The sequence below is a fragment of the Gymnodraco acuticeps genome, unplaced genomic scaffold, assembly GCF_902827175.1.
Source record: "Gymnodraco acuticeps unplaced genomic scaffold, fGymAcu1.1, whole genome shotgun sequence".
In the NCBI taxonomy this organism is placed as follows: domain Eukaryota; kingdom Metazoa; phylum Chordata; class Actinopteri; order Perciformes; family Bathydraconidae; genus Gymnodraco; species Gymnodraco acuticeps.
The window spans coordinates 3,644,065-3,667,004 of record NW_022989799.1 but is presented as its reverse complement, the minus strand read 5'-3'; the positions used below and the strand labels follow the sequence as shown (position 1 = coordinate 3,667,004).

At 41.4% G+C, this 22,940-nt stretch overlaps 1 protein-coding gene across 1 annotated transcript in view; it reads right to left on the bottom strand.

Annotated features, from left to right (window-relative positions):
• Positions 1-22,940, bottom strand: part of LOC117550931 (adhesion G protein-coupled receptor A3) — a 422,488-nt gene that overhangs the window by 25,252 nt on the left and 374,296 nt on the right. Inside the window, 2 exon segments of the mRNA XM_034223540.1 lie at positions 5,296-5,441; positions 18,915-19,038. Of these exon segments, the coding sequence (XP_034079431.1) occupies positions 5,296-5,441; positions 18,915-19,038 (270 nt within the window).

The window sequence follows — 22,940 nt, the reverse complement described above, 5'->3', positions numbered from 1 at the left end:
TGTGTGCTTATTACCAGGTTGTTATCATACCAGCAATGGGTCTTGCTCGTTCTTTCGTTTCCCGTCTGATGAAAGGATACTACGAATCTAGTTCAACCTATCCTGGATATGTTTTGAGTTATCCGGTTGACTTAATCCAAAACAAAGCCGCTCTCGCTAAACTGTCCTACAACGCTGGCTATCAACTTGTTCGCTCAAGCCAGCCGTGTCCTATCTAGTTAGGTGCACGTTCACATAAAAGGGGTGGTATCTGGAGCATTCGACCAATCACAATCATGGAGAAGCGTACTGACAGCGCAGCGTCATACTTCCTGAATGAAAAGTCAACTATAATATTAGTCAAATATGAAGAAGTTAAACTTTAAACATCCATGGCTTAAACACTTTATCCAGGATCAAAGCCACATAGCTGCACCTGCAAGGTGAATACAGCTGGTAACAGAAAAAGTGTTTGAATGCGTACATTAACAGGTTTATGATATCACTGCCCCGTCCAAGACACGAGTGGATCTGACTTGAATTACATTTGACTTGAGTGTTTCTTCAACTTAATGTGTTGGAAAATCATACTTGCATACAGTATGTGACACTGTGAGTGTTGCACGGCCAGATACGGCTCAAGAAGCTGACTCAGATATGGAAATATATGAGACATTATGATGTGATATGATATGAATGATAATGGGACACATCGACGTCTGCACTCACAGTGCCGCGGACTGTAGGCTACGTAATGTTACTTTGATCCGGTTACTTATGTTGTGGCAGATATTTAAGTAAGCTTTCTTCACGCTAATGTTATAATAGTCAGATTGCTCTGAAGATGGGAGGTGATATTCTATTCATTTTCACGTTCACACAGTCAGTGATTTGAACTGCAACGGCAGTTGAACCTTTATCCTGTAATATGACTTGATCGCTTTAAACTCTGGACACTGTTGTTATCAGCTGTTCCACCATGGTTTCTACCTCAACCTGGAATAGATGTATCCTTATTAAAACGGTTACATTCAATGAAAAAATAAAATCAATGTGCAGGCTTACGTGAACATTGTTCTACATGAACAATATGGGCAGTTTATACATTAAATAAATCAACAGTATAGTGGCGATATGCTCCAAGTGGAAGTGATTTGCCATTAAAGCAAAGAAGAAGAAGAACTCCGCACAGTTGATCTCTTATCCTGGAACCTATCCTGCTCCGGCGCAGGCTAGCCGTTCAGAATAAGTTATCTAGCCCGCTAAAAAGTGAACCAGCTTCGTAGGACCGGAAATCCCAGAAGTTATCTTGCTAAACGAAAATCCTGCTTCGTAGTATACCCCCCAGGAGTGGCTGGCTGGATCAAGTTAGCTATCTAGCTAGTAGCAAGCACGTTAGTTAGCATTACAGTCTTAGCCTTGTCATTTGTATTAGCCTTAACATGAAGTAACATCAAGTAACCCAAAATGTTAAACAGTAAGAGTAGTAGTCATATTTCGTGAACCCTTTGAAGAGTACTGTCACACCGGTGTGATCATTCTATAATACACAATTTAAGCCCGGGGGAGAAATGCTAACGCTAACGCTACATTAGCACCGGCGATCTGTTCTACTTCATGCTATCTGCACAAATGGTTTACATTAAACATTAAAAAGATTAGGCAGTTCAGAGAGAATCAAAGGAAGGCAGGCAGGCAGGCAGCTGACATTCTTCTGGACGTGTTTCATTGTGGTGATAGTGAGGGTAGTCAATCACTTTTTTGACAAGACAGTAGTGACTGGTGACGTGTGTTGTTGTGAGAGTCTGCGAGACCAGCGATGTAGTTCATTAAGCGGTTCACATACAAAAATGTGTAACTTCACAGTTTTACGACACATTTTTTTTTTTTGACTTGCAAAATTATCTTTTAAATTGACAAACATCATATGGGTAATTCGTGGCACAATTCAAACGGGATCAAAAGATAATCTTTCTCTCTCCATTGACTTCAATACATAATTTTTCCGAAATAAGGTCCCATGGAGGTCCCCTGGAAGGGGAGGGACTTCGCCACTCTATGGCCCTACAATATATGTTTCAAATATAGCATGATAGGTCCACTTTAAGCTGTCGCTAGTTAGACTTCTAACCTAACTGTGTCAATGTCTTGATTTCCACACTCATTGGACTTAATGAGAACCCTAAAATAGTAGGCGTTTTCAGCCTGAAATTAACCTTCAACAGGTGAGATGGAGCTAGAATGCCACATATGATAAGTTTAAGCGATTCAAAATAATTCAATTGGCTCCTCTTATCTCTGGCATTTCTCAGACTCATTTTCACATTAAGAGAATCATTACCCTTAACAGCACAGACTTCTTTCCTCACGGCTGACAGTGACTCAGATTAAAGATGTTGTTTCTTAACATGAGCAAATGTGGGGGAAATCCACAAGGAGAGCCAAAGCGGTACAAATAGGAAGACCTGACTGCTTTTTACTGCAAAGTGAACAAAGCCACAGGCTTGAAATAATGCAAACTAGCTGTGGATGTCCCCACAGATAAAGCATGCAATAACTCATCTGTGAAAAGCTTTTGTTGTCATCTAAAGAAAACATGAGCAGGCAAACACCAAAGAAAAATACATTAACATAGAGAAAGTAGCATAAATCAACAGGCAAACGCTCAAATACACACACCTGTATTCACAAACACACACACACATCAACATGACTGAATACAATACCTTCAATTAACCCCACATCCATTTTAAAATGTGTTATTAGAAACCAAAACTAATCGGTATGAATATATGAATCCGTAATCTGTAAATGAGTTGCATTGTTAAAGATCTTGTCTTGTGACCCCATACAAAAATTGATCTATGTGAGTTTTTTTTTACCAATTACTAATTATATTTATTTAACGTATGATTGATGACATAGGTACAAGTTTGTCTGGTTTGGCTGTCAACAGGAAAAATGTAAAATCCCAAAATAACAAATCAAATAACTACTGGCCCAATTTTCATAAAACATGCAAGAAGGGTGTAGCTAATTATCTTTAATTGCATCATTTTTTTTTTTTCTTCCCCCCATTCATTATTTTGTAACCCCCTGTCACGGAGGTGATCTCTGGGCTCATAGATCTCGGCCTCCGTTACGGGTTGTTTAGTTTTTTGTTGTTGAAAAGTGTTCCCTTTCCCCATGTCTGTCGTTGATTGTGTGCACCTGGTGCCCTGTATTGTCTCCTCCCCCCTCACCTGTGTCCTGTTGGGTTGATTGGGTTGGGCATTTAGGCTCTGGGGGTTTGCTGTTAGAGAGGCTGGTAGTGTGTGTGACATGCTGGTGGCTGCAGGCTGTGCCCACGTGAACAGCAGCAGCAGGATTGAGGCTGTGTGTATTGTGTTCATGCTGTAATAAATGTCCACACCGGGTTATATTTGGGACGTGCTGCCTCTGCCTCCTTGCTTGGTCTGGGCCGCTCAATTGTCAGCTTCACACCCCCCCAGGGTGAATCATTTGAGAAGGCCCTAACCACTGTAGTAGGTAGCAAAAACCGTGATCAAAATGCTATTCTTACATTAAAGGTGGGGTAGGTAATTTTGGAGAAACCAGCTCGAGTGCGCTAGAATTTGAAAATACACAGCCGGAAAAAATCTGCCACTTCCTTACAGAGCCCCTCCTCCAACACACACATGACCAATGAGGGCATGAGATAAGTTTGTGCACAGATGGAAGGCTGACAGGCAGGTAGGCCATCCAGTTATTTTAGCCGGGCCGGCTAAAATTATTGGCCGTGCTTTTTACAGTACTACGGCTTCCACAGATGTGGATTTTTTGTCAAAGCACTTAAGATATTCATTGCTATCGGGATGTTAAGAGCATTCCATGGAATATAACAAAAAGTGTATCTCAAGCCGGTTTCTCAAACTTACCTACCCCACCTTTAATGCATCAACAATTCAATGATATCAAATATTCTTAAACATAATTGGTCACAGTGGCCATTTATTTTCAGAATTTTGTGTGCTTATAGAGTATTTTTATTTTTATTTGAATCCTTATTTCCTCAATGCTTCGAATCATAAGTACAAGGTGGGACAGGAATGATTTTAGGACGGCTGTGGCTCCGGGGTAGTCTACAAACTGAAAGGTCAGTGTATCGATCCCCACATGTCTTTGTGTCCTTAGATACCCCAAATTGCTTCCAATGGCCTAACCCTAACCCTAAATTGCTTTCAGTGGCCCATGATGTGTGAATGTTAGTTTATCTGGCCAGTTGTATGGCAGCCTCTGCTTTAATGTGTGTGAATGGGTGAATGTTGACTTGTAGGTGTCACAAAGACTGCAAAAGCGCATATATATATATATATATATATATAAATATATATATAAATATAAATATATATATATATATAAATATAAATATATATATATATATATATATACTAAGCTTCAGGAGGTTCCTGCTCATCCAGCTCCTGATGTCCTCAAGGCAGGTGGTGAGGGAGGTTGGGGGGAGGGCAGCGGTGGGTTTAGAGGAAATGTAGACCTGTGTGTCATCGGCGTAGCAGTGAAAATTAACCTCATGGTGACGGAGGATTTTGCCCAGGGGGAGGAGATATATGATGAATATATATATATATATAAATGCAGTCCATATCCCATCATATCTGGCACCTGCATCTCAGAGTCTAACGGCCCGTCTACACTACAGGCATCAAAAAATCTTGAAGCTGGGCGTGTCTGAGGCTTGGCGATTTCTCGCGCCCAAGGCGACCAACAACCAATCACATGAATCTCCCGCCCCCGACATACAAAGCAATAGCAATGTTAAAACGAAGTAAACTGGATATAAAATCCCTAAACAGACGAAAACCTACCAGTTTCACCCACTGTCTCTGCCACCTCCCTCCATGCCTGGTTCCTCCGGTTTGTATCCCGGTAAATAGTTCTGGTCGTAAAGAACCGGGTGATTTGCTACCGTAATTTCTCGTTTGGAATATGAGGAAATGAGCTGCGGTCTGGCTCTCCCAGCTTGCACGCGGTTTGATTGGCTAGCGCTTGTACTGGCGGGATTTGCATAAACGGGATTTGATTGGCTGATGCTAAGCATTTTTCGATGCCTGTAGTGTAGACGGGCCGTAAGCCAGGTGATGTACTGAAGGAAATAGGGAAGCAAATAATTGCACAGTGAACCAGTCCTTGGCCTCTCAAGACACACGCAACTAGCATCAAGAAATATAAAAAAATACAGGCACAAAAACATATGCACACAGCAGTTTATGTCCGTGTCATGGCAGTGAGGGTTGAGAGGGGTCGTGAAGACATTACCTCAATAGGGGTTGTTTAGGGGGCGGGGGCGGGTCACCATCCTGGCTCTGCGGAGGTTTCTTGGTCACCTGCTTGTAAAGGTTCCTGGCAGTCACCCCGAGCCACAGCATTGTCGACAGAGACGAGTAGTGCAGCACGACCCCGACCTGTGACGAGGTGAAACAAGGTACATAGAGTTATTTATTTGACTTTTCTGAACTTTGGCTTACGGTACAGCGTCTGAAAAACGAATGAACTGCTGTAAGTCAAAGAAAAAAGATGTTCCGGAAGAGCTGCCTCTCGCAAACTCATCATCAATGTCACTGCAAGGGTGTCTCCAAAGACGTTTCCCTTCAAGACCTGACTGCTTTGTCTCATCCTACACTTAAAGACAATGAATGGAAAGACAGGTTCAAAAAGTGCCATTGAATCATCAATGTTGTTTGGGATAAGAGCATTACGGCGAGGTTATACCGACGGATACTGAGCAGTTCCTTATCAGTTGAGTTAGAGGACACGAGGTGTGCACCGGGAATAACAAATCTGAATATAAATCATTATGATAGTCACGTTGACGACTACCGGCGCATGACTGTGTTCCGAAATGCGCTGTATGTATATCTCCTCTCGTCCTTGTTTTAATATTCATGAATAATGTTCGAATGGGGGAACTGATCTAACTTTGTTTAAAGGCTTTGCCAGTTTGTCGAAAGATTGGAGAGATGAGAGTTACAAGCGGGAGAAAAAGGAGGGAGGAAAATTGAAATGCACTGAGGCTTCTCTCCACGCAGTCAGTGTGTTCATAAGTTACTGACAATCAAATGCTCCAAGCCCTGGTAGGCCTAGGGAGCCCAGCTAGCGTACCAAAGCCTGGATGCTAATTGGAAGTGTCCTTGAGCTAGTTACAGAGAGCAATGCACAGGTGGGAAGTCAATCACTAATGCCGAGTCCACACGCTTCAGAGCTTCATTAGTGCCAAGAACATACAGAAAGAGAATGTGTTTGTAAAATGGAAAAAAGGGAAGAGCAAAGGTTCTCAAATTAAGGGAGACGGTAAAGGTGGGGGAGGTTTAATTCCATTTTTCAGACAATAGATGCAATTCTGAGGCATAAATAATTACAATTTCAGGGAAGTGTGACACAGTAGGTTTGATCGGAGTTCTTCAAAACTATTGCCATCAGTTTAACATTTTTAGTATGGTAAATCCAAAAGCAGATTATCCACCAGGCCAACAGATGGGAAATCAACAAAAACAGCAGGTTTCCATCTCAGAAGAGTGACATTCAAATACTGAAGTCAAAATGACTAGTGGTGGAATGTAACCATGTACTATAATTCACTCAACTGGGCCCAGGAGTTCAAAACTTGTAATCTCAATCAGATCCGATCAGATTTTGAAATCCCATCTTTTGTGATCCAGGATCAGACAAGTCGGCCAGATTTTGTCCCTGTAGTTCAAAGCAATGCAGGATAGGATCACCCTGATGATCCAGATTACGACTTTTCAAGATTACTAGATCCTGAATATCAGTGCTTTAATCCTACCGATCGCCATCTAGTGGACATGAAAAATAATACAAGGAAGACAAGAGACCACGTTGCAGAGACATCTATTGTCCGCAATTACTTTGGAAAGGTGATGACAGATGATGGACTTTATTTTTGTTGAAGATATTTTTTCTTTAATCTAAATTACATTTGTGATTGACAATCTTTGTTGTGATACTTTTATGAGCATACACATTTACGTCATCAACATTTGAAAACAAAATAAGCCACCACAAACGTGACCAGAAAATTAAAAATAAAATTGATTTCCCATGAAGGCTACAAATTGTGTATTATTTCAGTTAACAAACGTTGTCATTTTATTTATATTGAAACACATTTTTAAATAAATGGTATAGTACATTTTGCTCTGGTAATCCACTGGAAATCCACCCCTCTGGTGGGATCAGGATAATCCAGTTGTTTGGGATCAAACTGATCCCAATCCTGTGTTGTCGATTTGAACTACCCGTTTTGAAGATTTGATCCAGATTAAAGCTTGGATTGGATTTCCTGATCTGATCGGATATCAAAGTGATCCTAATCCTGTTTTTTGGTTTTGAACTCCCCAAAATCCAAATCTGATCCGATCAGATAGGGATTAAAAGTGTTGAACTCCTGGGCCCTGATGTACTAAAGTACAAATTCAAGGTAGTTGTTGTTGAAGTATTTCCATTTGATGCTACTTCATACTGCGACTCTGCTACATATTAGAGGGAAGTATTTTACTTTTTACTCCACTACATTCATTTGACCGATTTCAGATTATGATTTTGATCTCCTTCCTGTCAAGTAAAAGTCATGAATCTATAGTTGTATCCTAGTTGATTTTTGTTGCCTTAACTCAGACCCGGTACCAGAGCAAATCTGCAAAGAAGATTTTCAGTGGAGGGCCCACAAAACCGTCAAATGACATACCATTAAAACAGCTTGTCCATCAGCATGTACGTAAAGATGCATGCTGCTCGCAAATACTCACAAATACTAACAAATAGACAGCACAAACAACAGTTAACCATTTTTGTTTAAAACTAACACATTCATAAAATAAGAAAGATCAAATTAAGAAACGGACATGGTTACAGTGTGCATGTTAAGATGAGACATATAAACAAAGTTCCATTTTGGTATTTTACTTTTCAAAGTGTCTGTGTGCTTTCACCTGATGTCCTGTTAGCAGGAAATCTGGGAACATTCCAGCCAGTGATTGGATCAGTGAGCAGCACGACGAACACTCAGTTAACACAGCAGCCACTGGAATACCCCAGAAACCTGATCAATGTGTCGCATTTGAAAAGCCAACGCTTCTGTCATGTCAAACTCCCTCTTACATCACTTAGGATAGATGTCAAAGATGCGTGAATTAACCACACTGCACACCCAAAGAAAAGTATCTTAAATTACGCCTGTGAGAGTTTAAAGCCAAACATTATTTTGGGATTTTGCACATTTGATGTCACTAAAGTAAAATGACTTGGAGTATTATTGACAGCGTAAAATCAGCACACACTTATGTAAACTTATAGCACATACTATATCTATCATATTTATAACATTACAATAATACTAGTATTATTACTAATTCACCACTGAGTGTATATTTTAAATAGTTATTGTTGTTATATATTGTACATTGTGCACTTACTTTAAATAGTGTATATAAATAGTTATTCTGATTTATTTATCTTTTATTGTATATTTAAAATTATTGGGTTTTTATAGATATTTTTATGTTATTATTATCATATGGCAAAAGTCACAAAACCCAACTTCACCTCAGGACAATATTAAGTATTCAGATTCTTATCCTGATAATAGCTGTGCAGTGTTTAGGTGCACCTTCATGTGATGCACTACAAATCAAAGTTGAGCTGGCTTCTACTTTTTTTTCGATTTTACATTTTTGAAACAAGCGATGTCAGCCAACGTTAAACATTATATAAATAATGCAAGTTTATGGAAATCACACACTGGCTTTGACATTTGGACCCAGAGGTCTGTATATCTCTAGAAAACTGATTCTAACAGTCAAACCATTGTTCTTTCTGGCCATAAGATGTTGCTATTCAAACAGTAAGTAACTAAGCAGGCAGTGACATCACTATGTAACACTCGCGCTTCTATTGGCTAGCGCTCCAACATATTGTACTTGATAGGCTAAGGGGCGGGACATCTCTAAGCGGTTAACCAATCACCACTGAGCCGGCCAACTAACCAATCAGAGCAGACTGGGCTCTGGTTTCAGACAGAGGGGGAAAAGAGGTGCTGCAGAGCAGGCAGTATGAGAAAAATAAAGAGCTTTTGAACATTAAAGCATGGAAATATAGAGGCACAAAAAAAGTGAAAGCGGCATCAAATATTATAGCTCTGTAAGAAAAAGGTTTCTTCCTGGAATACCCAAAACTCTGTATCCACCTTTGGACAAATATTTTCTCACGTTCCATATCTGCATTAATAGTAGCCTGAGCTTGACAGTATTATAATGAATAGACTGTATGTAAACACGTGGGATTAATGATAACGTATCCAGTAGAGGAGATGCTACTCCAATTAGGACAATGCAACCCTAGTTGACAGATAGGAATAACTTTCGGCAATTTTCAAGTGGGCCGGAGTGGACCTTTTGTCAGGCGGTAAGTAGGAAACCCATGTTTTAGTATTTTTTGTAAGGAAACCACCGTCAGAGAAAGTATTTCAACAATTTAAGCATATGCTTACAGAGCTAAATTCAAAAGCCGTTCTAAGCTGTCTTCTATTGGCATATTCATTATATCGGCTCCCCACTGTTTTTGATTCATAAGTAATAACCAGTCTACCGGAAGCATTCCAACATGTGGGGAAATGAGCACAGGAACATTTAAATTGGATCTTCTTTTTTTTTCTGCCAGCGTTTGCCATCACAACTCATTTCACAGTGGCACACTAATGAGGAAATCCTATGTAAAGCATCTATAAGCTGACAGTTGGACGTAACCTCAGATCTAGGTCACATCCTTAGCCAAGTTATTTGCTCAATTAATAGTTTATTTAACGCCGCTCACACTTGCTGAACAATCAACAGAGACGTCTAATCTAAATTATAATGGTGTAAGGTAAGATGAGGTGAGGCGAGGGAAAACAAGGCCTAACTGTGTGTTGTTCTGCCTTTTAATGCACACACAAACAGTAGATGCGGTGTGACAACTGGGGCGTTGCTCAAATCAATGATAAAATGAGCCTTGTTGGAGGAAAAGATAGAAATAGAGATCAGAGATGACTTTGAGGCTGTAAAGACATCGGATGCTGCATAGCGGCAGTACAGCGGTGGGCAGGGACTGATGGAGAGCGGGAAGATGAGTATGGGGTGCAGGTGGATGTGTTAAGGGGGAGCTGGGCTGGTGCTGCTTGAAGTGCTGCGAGAGCTGCCAAAGCTAGTTTCAGAGCTCCTTGAAGTTCCCTCTGTCGAAGGGAGAGCGTGTACTTATGTGCCCCCCTGGGATGAGGTAGAAAGTGTGTGTGGGGAGGTGGGATGATTTGGCAGAGATCCCCTGAAGGCACTGCGAGTGCAATTTAAATGTGTGTTTGTGTCCTTGTGCGATTACACATCTCCTGAAGCAGTCCTGTAATTATCCCAGATTGTGTCTGCTGGGGCCCGCCTGCGTCCCAGTGGAGCCGCAGACAATCTGGGCTCCAGCCCAAACCTGCATGAGCCGTCCTGTTAGTAGTGATTGGGTAAAGGAGGAGCAGCAAGAAACAGTCAAAGGCCCCGGGAGGAAATTAGATCAATGAATAAATGCTAAATAAGAGCCACAGCAGAGCCAAGGGCTCCGTCAACAACACCTGCACCCCCACTGCTGGACAGGAAGGGTCCCACATGACCTCAGGAACATTTATTTTCTAATAAGGCATATCTAGGTTTTGTACACATCTTACTATTGGATGTATTTATAGGTAATGATTGACTCCTTCCAAAGATCATAACATCAAGTTAAACAATAAACACCTTTAGGTTGTCTCGATGGAGGCTAAAGAACTCTAAGGGCCTGTGTCCACATGGCAGGAAGGAGCTGACAGCACTGATGTATGACAGACTAGCCTAGCCCCCGGATGATTTTATTTTATGTTTGTGCTTCTATATATGTGTTTGGCATAGTTTACGCCAAACGATCTCCTCCAACAAATGTTTTTTTGGTCTTGTTATAATAGGTTCCATCTTTAAGACACCGTCAAAAACAAGCTCTCCACCAATTTACTACAGTGACTTCACCGGCGCTTAGGAAAGTTGGCTGGATCTCTGTTCTTTAACAATCAATAAAAAAATATGCTTGCTCTCAGAAAGAGGCGCAATGTGGACACGGGCCCTAAGACTTCCCCACAACTTTTGGTCGCCATGCCATTGTGAACTACATATAAAGACAATGGGCAGACTCAACCATTGACCAATTGTCCCTAAATATCTCAAATGTATGCTACTATTACAATATATTGTCATTCCCAGCCACTCCAAAAAGCAGCCTGTTATATAAGGCTACGGTTTCATAGTCAACTCATACATTTGATAATCAGAACAGTAGCACTTTGCCACTAAGTGCTAACAATGGTTTTAGATTATGTCAGAATCAGCTACAGTATTTAGTAAACCCACAGATACTTTGATTTGGACTGTGGTTGTTTTCATAAACCTTGTGTTTGCATTTCATTTGTTGATTTATTTTGCATACAAACTGTCCTTCACTGCAAACATAGCTGCTACAACCCGCTGCTGCAGATACACTCTTTACAACATCAGGAAGATACGTCCCCTCCTGACCGAGAATGCAACACAGGTTCTGGTCCAGACTCTTGTCATCTCACGCCTAGACTACTGCAACTCCCTCCTGGCTGGTCTACCTGCATGTGCCATCCGACCTCTGCAGCTCATCCAGAATGCAGCGGCTCATCTGGTCTTCAACCTTCCTAAATTCTCCCACACCACTCCGCTCCTCCGCTCCCTTCACTGGCTTCCGGTAACTGCTAGAATCCACTTCAAGACACTGGTACTTGCGTACCATGCTGCGAATGGATCTGGCCCTTCCTACATCCAGGACATGGTTAAACCGTACACCCCAGCACGTGCACTCCGCTCTGCATCAGCCAAACGACTCGTTGCGCCCTCGCTGCGAGGGGGACCCAAGTTCCCATCAGCAAAAACACGTGGGTTTGCTATCCTGGCTCCAAAATGGTGGAATGAGCTCCCCATTGACATCAGGACAGCAGATAGCTTGCACATCTTCCGGCGCAGACTGAAAACTCATCTCTTTCGACTCCACTTCGAGCGATAGAATTACTAACAAAGCACTTATATACTAATAAAGGACTGGCTTATCTAAAGCCAGTTGAGTAGCACTTGAAATGTTTTTGCTCTATGAAACCTGATGTACTTATATGATTCTGTTTTCTTCAAGGTTGTATTTTGTTGGTCGAACGCACTTATTGTAAGTCGCTTTGGATAAAAGCGTCAGCTAAATGCAATGTAATAGTAATAATAATAGCATACTAAATATATTGGTTTCTTCTTTTCTAAGGTCACATTGTTCTGTTGTCTATCATGCAAAATGCACTTTTGTACGTCTTTTATACATGAATATGTGTCCCCGGTGTGTCAGGGAACCCACCAAGTGTCAGAAAACACAACCCTCTCTCTTTTCCTCCATACCCAAATCTCTAAAAACGGGGCTGCAACGGAGCTGATACAGACGTTAATTTTTCTGACATCAGAAAAGGGGTGCTCCGCCTATATGGGCAACTCTCCATCTATCAGGGGAATGAAAGGTTGGGCCACGGCCGGCCATTGATGCTCGAAAGCGCTGTAGTGCGCTGTAGTACATATGCCAGGCCTGTAAGTGGCGCTGTAGTCTGCCACAAAAGCAGCGAAAAAGACTTCCCGCGCATGGTTGCCCTTCTGTTTATTCTCCGCTGTGGCTCTTTTTCTCCCTCCCCGAGGCAAGCGTTTGCTCCTGCTGCTGTTATTCAATGTAATCCCTCCCTCGCTGTAATTCTCTCCGATAGTCCACCAGCAGATAACAAACACCCACCTCTCCGCCTCTTCCAAGGAACGAGGGGACCGTGCGGCAGAGTTTAAGTTAGATTTGTTTTCGTCGGTCAACATGTCCGTTAAAGTTTAAATCTTCCGGACAAAATTAGAAAAGTGCCGGTCAAAGGTCTTCTTTGTTATTTATTGAGCTTTAAAACAAATGAATAATGACTCTATATAATCATATAAGAATAAAACACGGAGGACGGAGATCTCTTTTTCTCCCCCTCTTCTGACAGCCCAACAGCTGATCTCAAAGCACGCTCCCCTCTCCTGCAGGGGGGCGTGGTCAGCTGCAGCTCATTTGCATTAAAGCTACGTCACAGAATCAGCCCTTGCTAAAACAGGGCTGGAAAGAGCAAATAGAGTGAAATGAGGCGTGGCTAAAATGCAGGATCTGTTCACAGACATGTTTTATATAGGTATAGCCCTACAATATATTATTCAAATATAGCATGATAGGTCCACTTTGATGTAAAACATGTTATTGATATTGATTTTCTCTTGTATTTATCTGCATTGCATTTGATATTGAGGTAATCCAAAAGTAACAGAAAGTAATCAGGTTACATAACTTTTATATTTTGATATTCATATTAGGTTACTGATTACATATTTTAACATGTGAATTGTAATTGTACGGAATACATTTTCAAAGTACGGTGTAGGTGCCATAATGCTACTTAGCCCAAGTTCATTATTTGTATTATTATTATTTGTTTACGTCACTTTTATTTGTTTGTTGAGCACTTCCGGTAATTGTCACATGGGTGTGGTTTGTGTATATAAGTCATCTGTTTCATGTCGAGTGCGGATGACAGAGGGTGAGCTTGTGCTGTCATTTTTTCTGTTGACCGTTTTCTCCATAGTTACTGTGTTTTGATTATTTTAATTAAATATCGTAAAACTATCTTGCTTCAGTATGGGCTTTCTCTTTGTAAACGCGTCACAGTTTATAGCCAAGCGTAGCTTTTCTGCGACTCAAACTGAACTGGAAATTGAGTCGCCACATACGGTAACCCTCCTAACCCTGGTGATGAACTCATAGAGATTGATCAGCAGTAGCTGCAGCTGCCATGGCTTTATGGAGCTGTTTATGTGAGCTGTGGCTCATTGTTTCACATATTCTCTGTTTACTGTTCACTCTCATGGTGTTGCTCTCTTTTCAGCTGCAGCAGCACGCAGCTGTTCTCAGGGAAAACTGCACCTGCACAACACCTGGCAGCGAGCAGTTAGCTACTGCTGGGAACATACAGGAGGATTCTGCTGCTTAAGACACAGGTATTTCCATCGGAGGTCAGTAGCAGTGCGACCACACTGATGCAACCGCTGGCCCCCCCAATGGCCCCCACCTCACAAGTGTCATATTTAATATTTAACACATCTGTGTGGTGATTTGAGCTTGAGTAATTTTGTATATTGGTCCTAACTATCAATGTTCATATTTAAGCTGTATAATTGTATTTGTTTGGAAAAGGGATGACTCAATAAACCAGAGTTTTTTGTGCAACTCAGATTGTTAAACACACACACACACACGCATACATACACACCAGTGGCGAACTGTGTCTATCACAACTGGACCTTCTGTAGACACAAACACACCTGCCGCCACGCAAAGGATATTCTACCCAGAGACCCAGAACAATATCTGATTGGTTGCATTTATTTTCTAACACAAAACCACTGAAATGCGTAGTGCATGGACCAAGAAGGACAAACAAATCAACGTAACACTGTAATATTACAGATCAACAACACAGATACCATTCTCATTTATTCACATTTTAATTATATAATTAAATCGATTTTTTTCTTTGGGTTCTCTGAATACCTTGAAGGCCCTGACGGTTCGCCACTGATACATACACACATTTCTGTGTCGCAATCTCTAGTTTCTTATCTCCTGCTACTTCATATTTTAGATTCAGTGGGCATGCGCCAACCGTACAGTCTGATGCAGTTGGTCTTGCTAGATTTGTACTTATTTCAACTTTTAGCTTTCTTAATTAATCTTATCTTAATTTTCTGTGGATAACTTATTAAGCTATGCCCATTTTATTTATTTTTTTCATTGTTGAGTTGTTGCTGTGATGCATCCATGTCGCTGTTGCGCAGCAACCACATGGCTGACTTGTTTATACCAGGGAGAAGCTAATCACGCTAAAGCCTGCTAGCAAAGTGGTCTGAACACTGCTATCAGCACTGCAATCTAGAGAAGGACACAGAGGGTGCATGGGTTAACAAAAGAGAAAAGGAGGTGAGATGGGTCCAGATGTATGGAGAAAATTAGATAAAGCCCATTGCTCCCCTCTCTCATCATGGGCAATGTAAGGTCACTGGCTAATGGAATGGACAAGCTAACGGCGTTAGCTAGGAGTCAGACGGACCACCTTACTTAGAAGTCTATGTTAATGTGCTTTTGAAAACATGACCGAGAACTTCACCATGTCTTCACAATAAGCCTGAGCCTATTTTTATTCTAATATGGTGCCACGGCAAGAAACTTAATTTCCCCCTGGGATTAATACAGTATTTCCATTGATTGATTGATAAACAATTAACTAAATATGCCTGATTAGGAAATGGTGATGATTTATAGTATCAGTACACTATTAAAACTGCCTTTTGGCGTTGACGTCTTTCGATCTTGGAGTGGTGGGAAGTATTTTGAGTATATGCCTGTCAGCAGCTGTCGAGGAAGACTTGTCGGCTGTGACACATGTGGCGACTTCTTACAAGGCAAGGCAAGACAAGTTTATTTATATAGCACCTTTCAACACAAGGCAATTCAAAGTGCTTTACAAAAAATAAAAGAGATTAAGAAAATGGCATTTAAAATCAGTCATTAAAAAGAAAAGATAATAAAATAAACATTAAAAGAAAAAGTACATGGATAAAAGTTACAGTGCAGTCTAAGATATGAATAGTTCAATTAAAAGCAGCGACAAAAAGAAAAGTCTTCAGCCTGGATTTAAAAGTAGTCAGAGTTGCAGCGGACCTGCAGGTTTCTGGGAGTTTGTTCCAGATATTTGGAGCATAATAACTGAACGCTGCTTTACCATGTTTAGTTCCGACTCTGGGAACAGAAAGCTGACCAGTCCCTGAAGACCTGAGAGATCTGGATGGTTCATCATTTAGCAGGAGGTCAGAAATGTATTTTGGGCCTAAACCATTCAGTGCTTTATAAACCAGCAGCGGTATTTTGAAATCTATTCTTTGACACACAGGAAGCCAGTGTAAAGACTTCAGAACAGGAGTGATGTGATCCACTTTCTTAGTGTTAGTGAGGACTCGAGCAGCAGCGTTCTGAATCAGCTGCAGCTTCCTAATAGATTTTTTAGTGAGACCTGTGAAGACACCATTGCAGTAGTCGAGTCTACTGAAGATAAAAGCATGGACAAGTTTTTTCAAATCCTGCTGTGACATTAGTCTTTTAATCCTAGATATATTCTTTAGGTGATAGTAGGCTGATTTAGTAACTGTTTTAATGTGACTGTTGAAACTCAGGTCAGAGTCCATGACTACACCTAGATTTCTGGCTCTATCTGTTGTTTTGAACATTGCACACTGAAGCTCAGCGCTAACTTTTATACGTTCTGCCTTGGCTCCAAAAACCATTACCTCAGTTTTATCTTTGTTTAATTGGAGAAAGTTCTGACACATCCAGTCATTGATTTGTTCAATGCACTTACTCAGTGTTTGAATTGGAGCATAGTCTCCTGGTGAAATTGTTACGTACATTTGTGTGTCATCCGCATAGCTTACAGACTTCCCTGTCACCTGTGCTTGGCAGCTCTGACATGAAAAATGACGCTCTCCGTTTCAACGCGGAGAGTCTGAGTCTTTACTCTATGGAATAAAGGGGCCACCTAAAGTGCTTGTGACAGCAGAAGACACAGCTAAGTCCCAAACCCACTGCAGCTCACAGTGAAGGGAGAGAACACGGCCCATTGAGGGAGAACAGGGACTGAGTGAAGGCATTTGAAACTCTGAGTGAAAAGTGGAAGTGTACATCAATCTCTTTGCGCCTAAGTACGGTAAATGCACCCCCACTGAGGTGAGCTGGCAGTGGAGGATACTCTGTTCCAGCCGATGTTTAATGCGAAAAACCTGGACAAGGCCAGCTATCAATCACATGAAAAGGAAATCCACCAGGTAAATATGGCTTTTCACCCATGAGGAAAAGTAAAAAAGGAAACATTATTTGTATTCACGCTCTTTTTGACACCTACACCTTATCTTGACAAAAGTCTTGACTACCTTAACGGGACAGTACACCCCAAAATAAAATAAAAAGTATTCGTCTTCTTACATAATACAAATCTGAAAGCTGCTGTATCGTGTTTTCCACCCACATTCTTGATGAATAACAAACTGAAAATAGTATGGTGCCAGCAGGCAATAAAGCGTTTCTCTGACCCGTTTCAAATGTATCCTGACATCCCAAATCTCCAGGACCCTCTGCAGAGCTTCTTTTACTCATTCATAACTGTGGGCTGCAGAGATGGAGGCACCACCCATGTGACCACACAGTGATTGCAAAGGGTCAGAAAGTCCAACTGCAGGGACATTCTGCTGTAATGGAATATCCATCTTCTCAGGCAGCAGTAGCTCCAGAAGCTTTTTTCAATATGTACAGAACAGCTGAAAGATGCATCAAGGGTTTTGATAAGTATGCAATTAGTTTCATGATGTTTGATGAAAGCTAGAGGAATACTTATCTCCAACAAACTGACAAAAATAACCAAGCTGACAAGACAGCTATGCTAAGAGCTTTATAAGGAGAGGCGATGCTTTGAGCTAAATACCATTGTTAGCAGATGCTAATGTGAGTGGATGCTAACAAAGACAATGTTAACATGCTGAACTTTAGCAGGTCTAATGTTACATTTACAGACACTAACATACATTTACACAATACGGTACTTGACGGGGGCAATTTAAGGTTAGAAACTCTGCACAAGGACATCTGGTCATGTTGAGTTCAGACCAGACGCAGCCTCTGATTGCTCAACAAACTCAGGACATGCAGCACAAGAGAAATTAGGTATATTGTGAAGATCATAAATAGAACTACATTGTAGTCTAATTTTATATATTTGTAAAGTTCTATGTTAACATTGTAAAGCAAATTGGTCTATGAGGACTGGAAGCGTACATTGGCACTGGATATGGAGACGGTTGCTCCATGACCTGCAATATTTGGTGTATTTACCATAATCTCCAGATCCTTCATCAAACACATGCATTGTTGATGTGCTTGTGAACCTGATCAAATAAGTTATATAATGTATAATCTATGGCTGTCAAAGGTAATGCGATAATAATGCGTTAATGCAACTTCCTTTTAACACCACTAAACACCAGAAAAAAGCTCAAAAGGAGAAAGGACAGTTCCCCAGTTGGATTGTTGCAATAGTAATACACATATATTTTTAAGAAACAATCACATTCGTCTACTCCCATGTTGATTAAACCCTGAGTATTAAATCCCAATCGCAATTAATCAAAAGTTAACTTTGGAAATCAAAATGATTAATCAAAATTAAATATTTTAATCGATTGACAGCCCTCGTATAATCCCACGATCATTGTTCCAGAAAAACATGACACAAAAACTTTTATTTAATGAACAGAATAGTGGTAATTATGCAAGATTATGCCAAACTGTTTCGTATTGAATTCTAATGACAATAACAATGTTTTACATACCACTTTCGTCAATGCCCAGAAAAATGATATAACACTGGGCAATATGGCCCACCATTAACCCCAGGCAACAACACGAACAATAGAGGGCCAGAGAGTAAGTGCAGTCATGACGGAAGACCCTGAACCATAGTGGCTCATTGTGTCAACACTTAACCATGAGAGGGACCAGATCATTCATGCAGCTGAAGCATGAAAGACACATAATGCCGGGTTACTATACGTCCACATACTGCACTAGAGGCTGTGGTTGACAACATCTGAGTGGACATTCATAATCCATTTTCTGAAAAGCTTTGAGAGTGGATGAAAAGGGAATGCACTTACTGCTTGACAGATGATGGGGTATTTGATTCGATTGATGCCGCCGGCAAACACAGCAAAGGTCAGCGCCGTGTGGAAACAGAAGTTGAGAAGCATGTGCCATCCCTTCCGACTGATGCGGATCGCGCTGCCAAGAGAGACCGAGAATCAAAAGAATTAGCAGGTAAACACCACACGTCACAGAGCTTTATCATAAATCTCATTTAGATGCAGTTTTCAAGGTGTATTGCCCATCAGTCACTTCAAGTACGATTTAAGCCAGGCTTTTTCAAGGTCTGCATAATTTCTTTTACCTTGCTTCTGCGTTATAGATTAACAACCACAGGAGAGCCTGGGGGGTGCTGCTCGCAGAGTTTAAGATGTCTAAACAGCTCTTTACAAACCCACACCAATATATGTGCTGAATAACAGAATACTTTCTATACTGAAAACATTTCAACCTTGACTCAACAATAAATATTTTCATGTTGATTAATTCATTTCTAATAAAAAATAATGTCTCTTGTATTTAGGCCAAAAATCTGGCCTGCTAAAAATATTTGTATATTAAAAGTCTAATATTGTAATTGGGTAGCATCGTCAATCATATGCACAACATCACTCATGTTCTTACCACATTCAATTGTGTGTATTACAAGGCCATTTTGGAACAGTTGTAGAACACATCGTTAAACACATTTACACCAGAACCAGTACAGGAACACAATTATGCAAATGTCTGTGTCCCTGGTGCATGCTGGGAAATGTCCACAATGAAAAACTTAGAAAAAAATGTATATAAAATACAGTTTTTGCGTTGACTCTCATAAGGATTTTATAAATCCAGATTTAAAAAAACATTTTGTTCATAGTGGAACATTTAGATTACAAGAATGCCTGTGACAAAAATATGTGCCGAGTTTGGAACAGTCACCGCTATCACAAGGGGCATCTTAGATACATTGAAGAAAATCTTAGTTGAAAAGCACATTTTTATTAAACTTCCAAATCTACTCTTTGCGATTGTTGATGGTTCTACTATTCTGATCTGTGTGACCTAAAAGTTTTTGATAAAATTATTTTTAAAAAACTGTTATTTCAAGATTTAAAAATGGCAATGTCAGAAAATAAAATGGTTCATAAAAAACGTAGTTGTACGGAGCCCTGGAGGGTTCATAGAGAGAAAAATAAATAAAACATGGCCACGTTTTACTTTCTCGTTCGCACGAGATACCTTCTCGTGCGCACGCTTTAGTAACTCGTGCGCACGAGTTACTAAAGCGTGTGTACGAGTTACTAAAGCGTGGCCTCGTTTTGTGTGTGTGCGTGTGTGTGGGGGCATTTGTTTATGATAGTATCGTTCGTTCCGGTGCACTCCGGCAGGACTATAGCACATCGAGATTAAGATTAAACACATTTCTTTCACTTGGGAATACACTATGGAGAACCAGATTTGTGTAAAGTACTGTTCGTGGTAATTTGAAAACAAATGCCGGTGGTGTTGGACACACACACACACACACACACACACGAACACGCACACAGAGCAGAGCTGAGCACACACACACACACACACACGAACACGCACACAGAGCGGAGCTGAGCACACACACACACACACACACACCCACACCCACACCCACACACACACACACACACACACACACACACACACACACACACACACACACACACACACACACACACACACACACACACACACACACACACACCATGCGCCCCGGTGACAGGACATCTCCTTCATAAAGCGAGGGGGAATACTCTGGTAGTTCGATGTGTGTATAGGTGTGTGTGGTTAAACGTAGCAGCCTCGATCTCTATTCAGCGGTTCTAATGAAGGGAAACGCAGTGAAGTAAACAGTAAAAGGCACAGCTCTTTGCAGCTGGTGCTGCTCTTCTCAGATTCTGCTGAGTTACACGTTACTGCCTCCAGTGCCCTGTACGACGAAGCCAGTTCAACAGACCCTGGACCTGGATATGTTCGATTTACCCGGCTTAACTAACCCTAACAAACGCGATGTTGATAAGCGGTCCTACGAAGCTGGTTATCAACTCAGTAAATCAACCAGGGTTTCTCTGTCCGGCTGAGAGCACGTTCACGTGAAAGGGACGGGGTTACCAACATTTGACCAATCACAAACATGGAGACGCGTGCTGACAGCGCAGCGTCATACTTCATGAATGAATAGTGTAAATAGCAAATCCTGCTTCGTAGTACAGGCCACTGGTGCCGCAGAGATTTCATAAAGTGAAGGAGGTTTTCCTTCTATAAAACAGCTGTGGGCAGCAGATACTGTGAGTCACGGACAGGAATCCCTCAATTTAAATACAACGAGGCCACGCTTTATTAACTCGTGCGCACGCTTTATTAACTCGTGCGAACGAGAAAGTAAAACGTGGCCACGTTTTATTTATTTTTCTCATTCATTTAAGAACGTTTATTACAAGTTAAAGACTAATTTTAGTACATTTTAATGATCCACAGGAACCCTGGGAAGGAATTTTGTATAATTTAAAACCCTGGTTACCTTAATGGTCACACTATTTTATTTAAAATGGACCTCAAGACAAGGGCTTTTCACAGTTCACATGAGATAAGGGTTCAGTGTGTCATTCAGGGCACAACCTTCCTGTATTTGTGGTTAATGCACACAAATAAGACTCACTCCACTGGTTTAATGATGAAATAAAAGAGATTTGCTTCCAGTTGGCTGGGCCAATTGAAGTTTTCACTATGTAAAACCATGCACTCATATCCACCCTGTGAAATATGGCATTAGCCGGGGGGGTTACACACTCTTCGGCAGGGCACTTAACCCACATTACCATTTTCCTCCCAGCTGTTAGGAAATAGGCTAACTAGGTCAGACAATGCTAACATATTTGTCGCACGGGTGTGAATTAACAGACCATCCATTCTTTTAATTACTTTCCTGTGTCAGGCCCCCCCTCCCCCCTTTCCTTTTCTTCCATACAGACACTGTCACCATTTGAAATTATATAACCTTGTGCTGGAAATCTGCACTCCCCAAAATGGAGGAGCGGAGCTCCGGCTGCACGTGAGCCAACTGTAGATGAAGCAGTGGCTCAGCAGTGAGGCGTGTCTGGGGCCGGTGGGGGGGGGGGGATTAAAAGCTGCTGCCGTCGATGCCTCTGCTGCGGTGCAAGTGCTGAACTCCATCCAGCAAAGAGGCCATAAATCAGGCCGGCTCCTGGCCTCCCTAAAAAAGGGTTTTCATAGGCTCTGCTCCGGGCTTTCATTGGGTCAAGTACATTAACCTGGCAACCCTCCCCATCTCCCAGAAGATGGGGGGGGGGGGGGTCCTCTCTCTGCATCTGCTCCCTCACCCCTGCACCCACAGCTGAGCCAACTGTAAAAAACGATTAAGCTATGGACAGTATAACTAACATGACACAATATACAATGGGCAGGTTTCATTGGTGGGAGACACACACACTGATAAGTGCTATAACGCAAAGGTAACAGGGCTGCTAAGGTTACAAAGAGGTGGAGGCAGCGTTTCACCTCTGCTAGTCATACAAACTAAATGTATCATCATCAGTTTAAAATAAATTACTAACACCAGGGCAAGGATAAGCAAAATTCTTTCAAACTTTTGGAACTCTGAAACTGCATTCACACGACTGGCGGTATCGCCCGAATAAGCGGAAGCGCTACCCGAAACTGTCATTGAGCACTCAAAGTAAAAATTATTTCATCTTTGACCCCTTTTACCTTTGACTTTTCAACACGCACTCAGATGACAGCTGTATGAAGCGGTAAGCAAGCAGTAGCATAGAAATTAAACTCAACCAGTTGTTTTGACCGCAAGGCTCTGCGCTAAAACCTAGCGATGAGCAAAGAGCAAATCGTGTATCACGTGAATGCAGCTTGAGCAGCTTTCTTAAAATAAAAACTTTTATTTGCTGGGGTTTGTTCCGGAAGAATTCAAGCTAAGTGCTAACTGCTAACTGGGCTGACTGGCGCTATATTGACTAACTGTTGCATCTTGAGGAACAAGTGGTAAT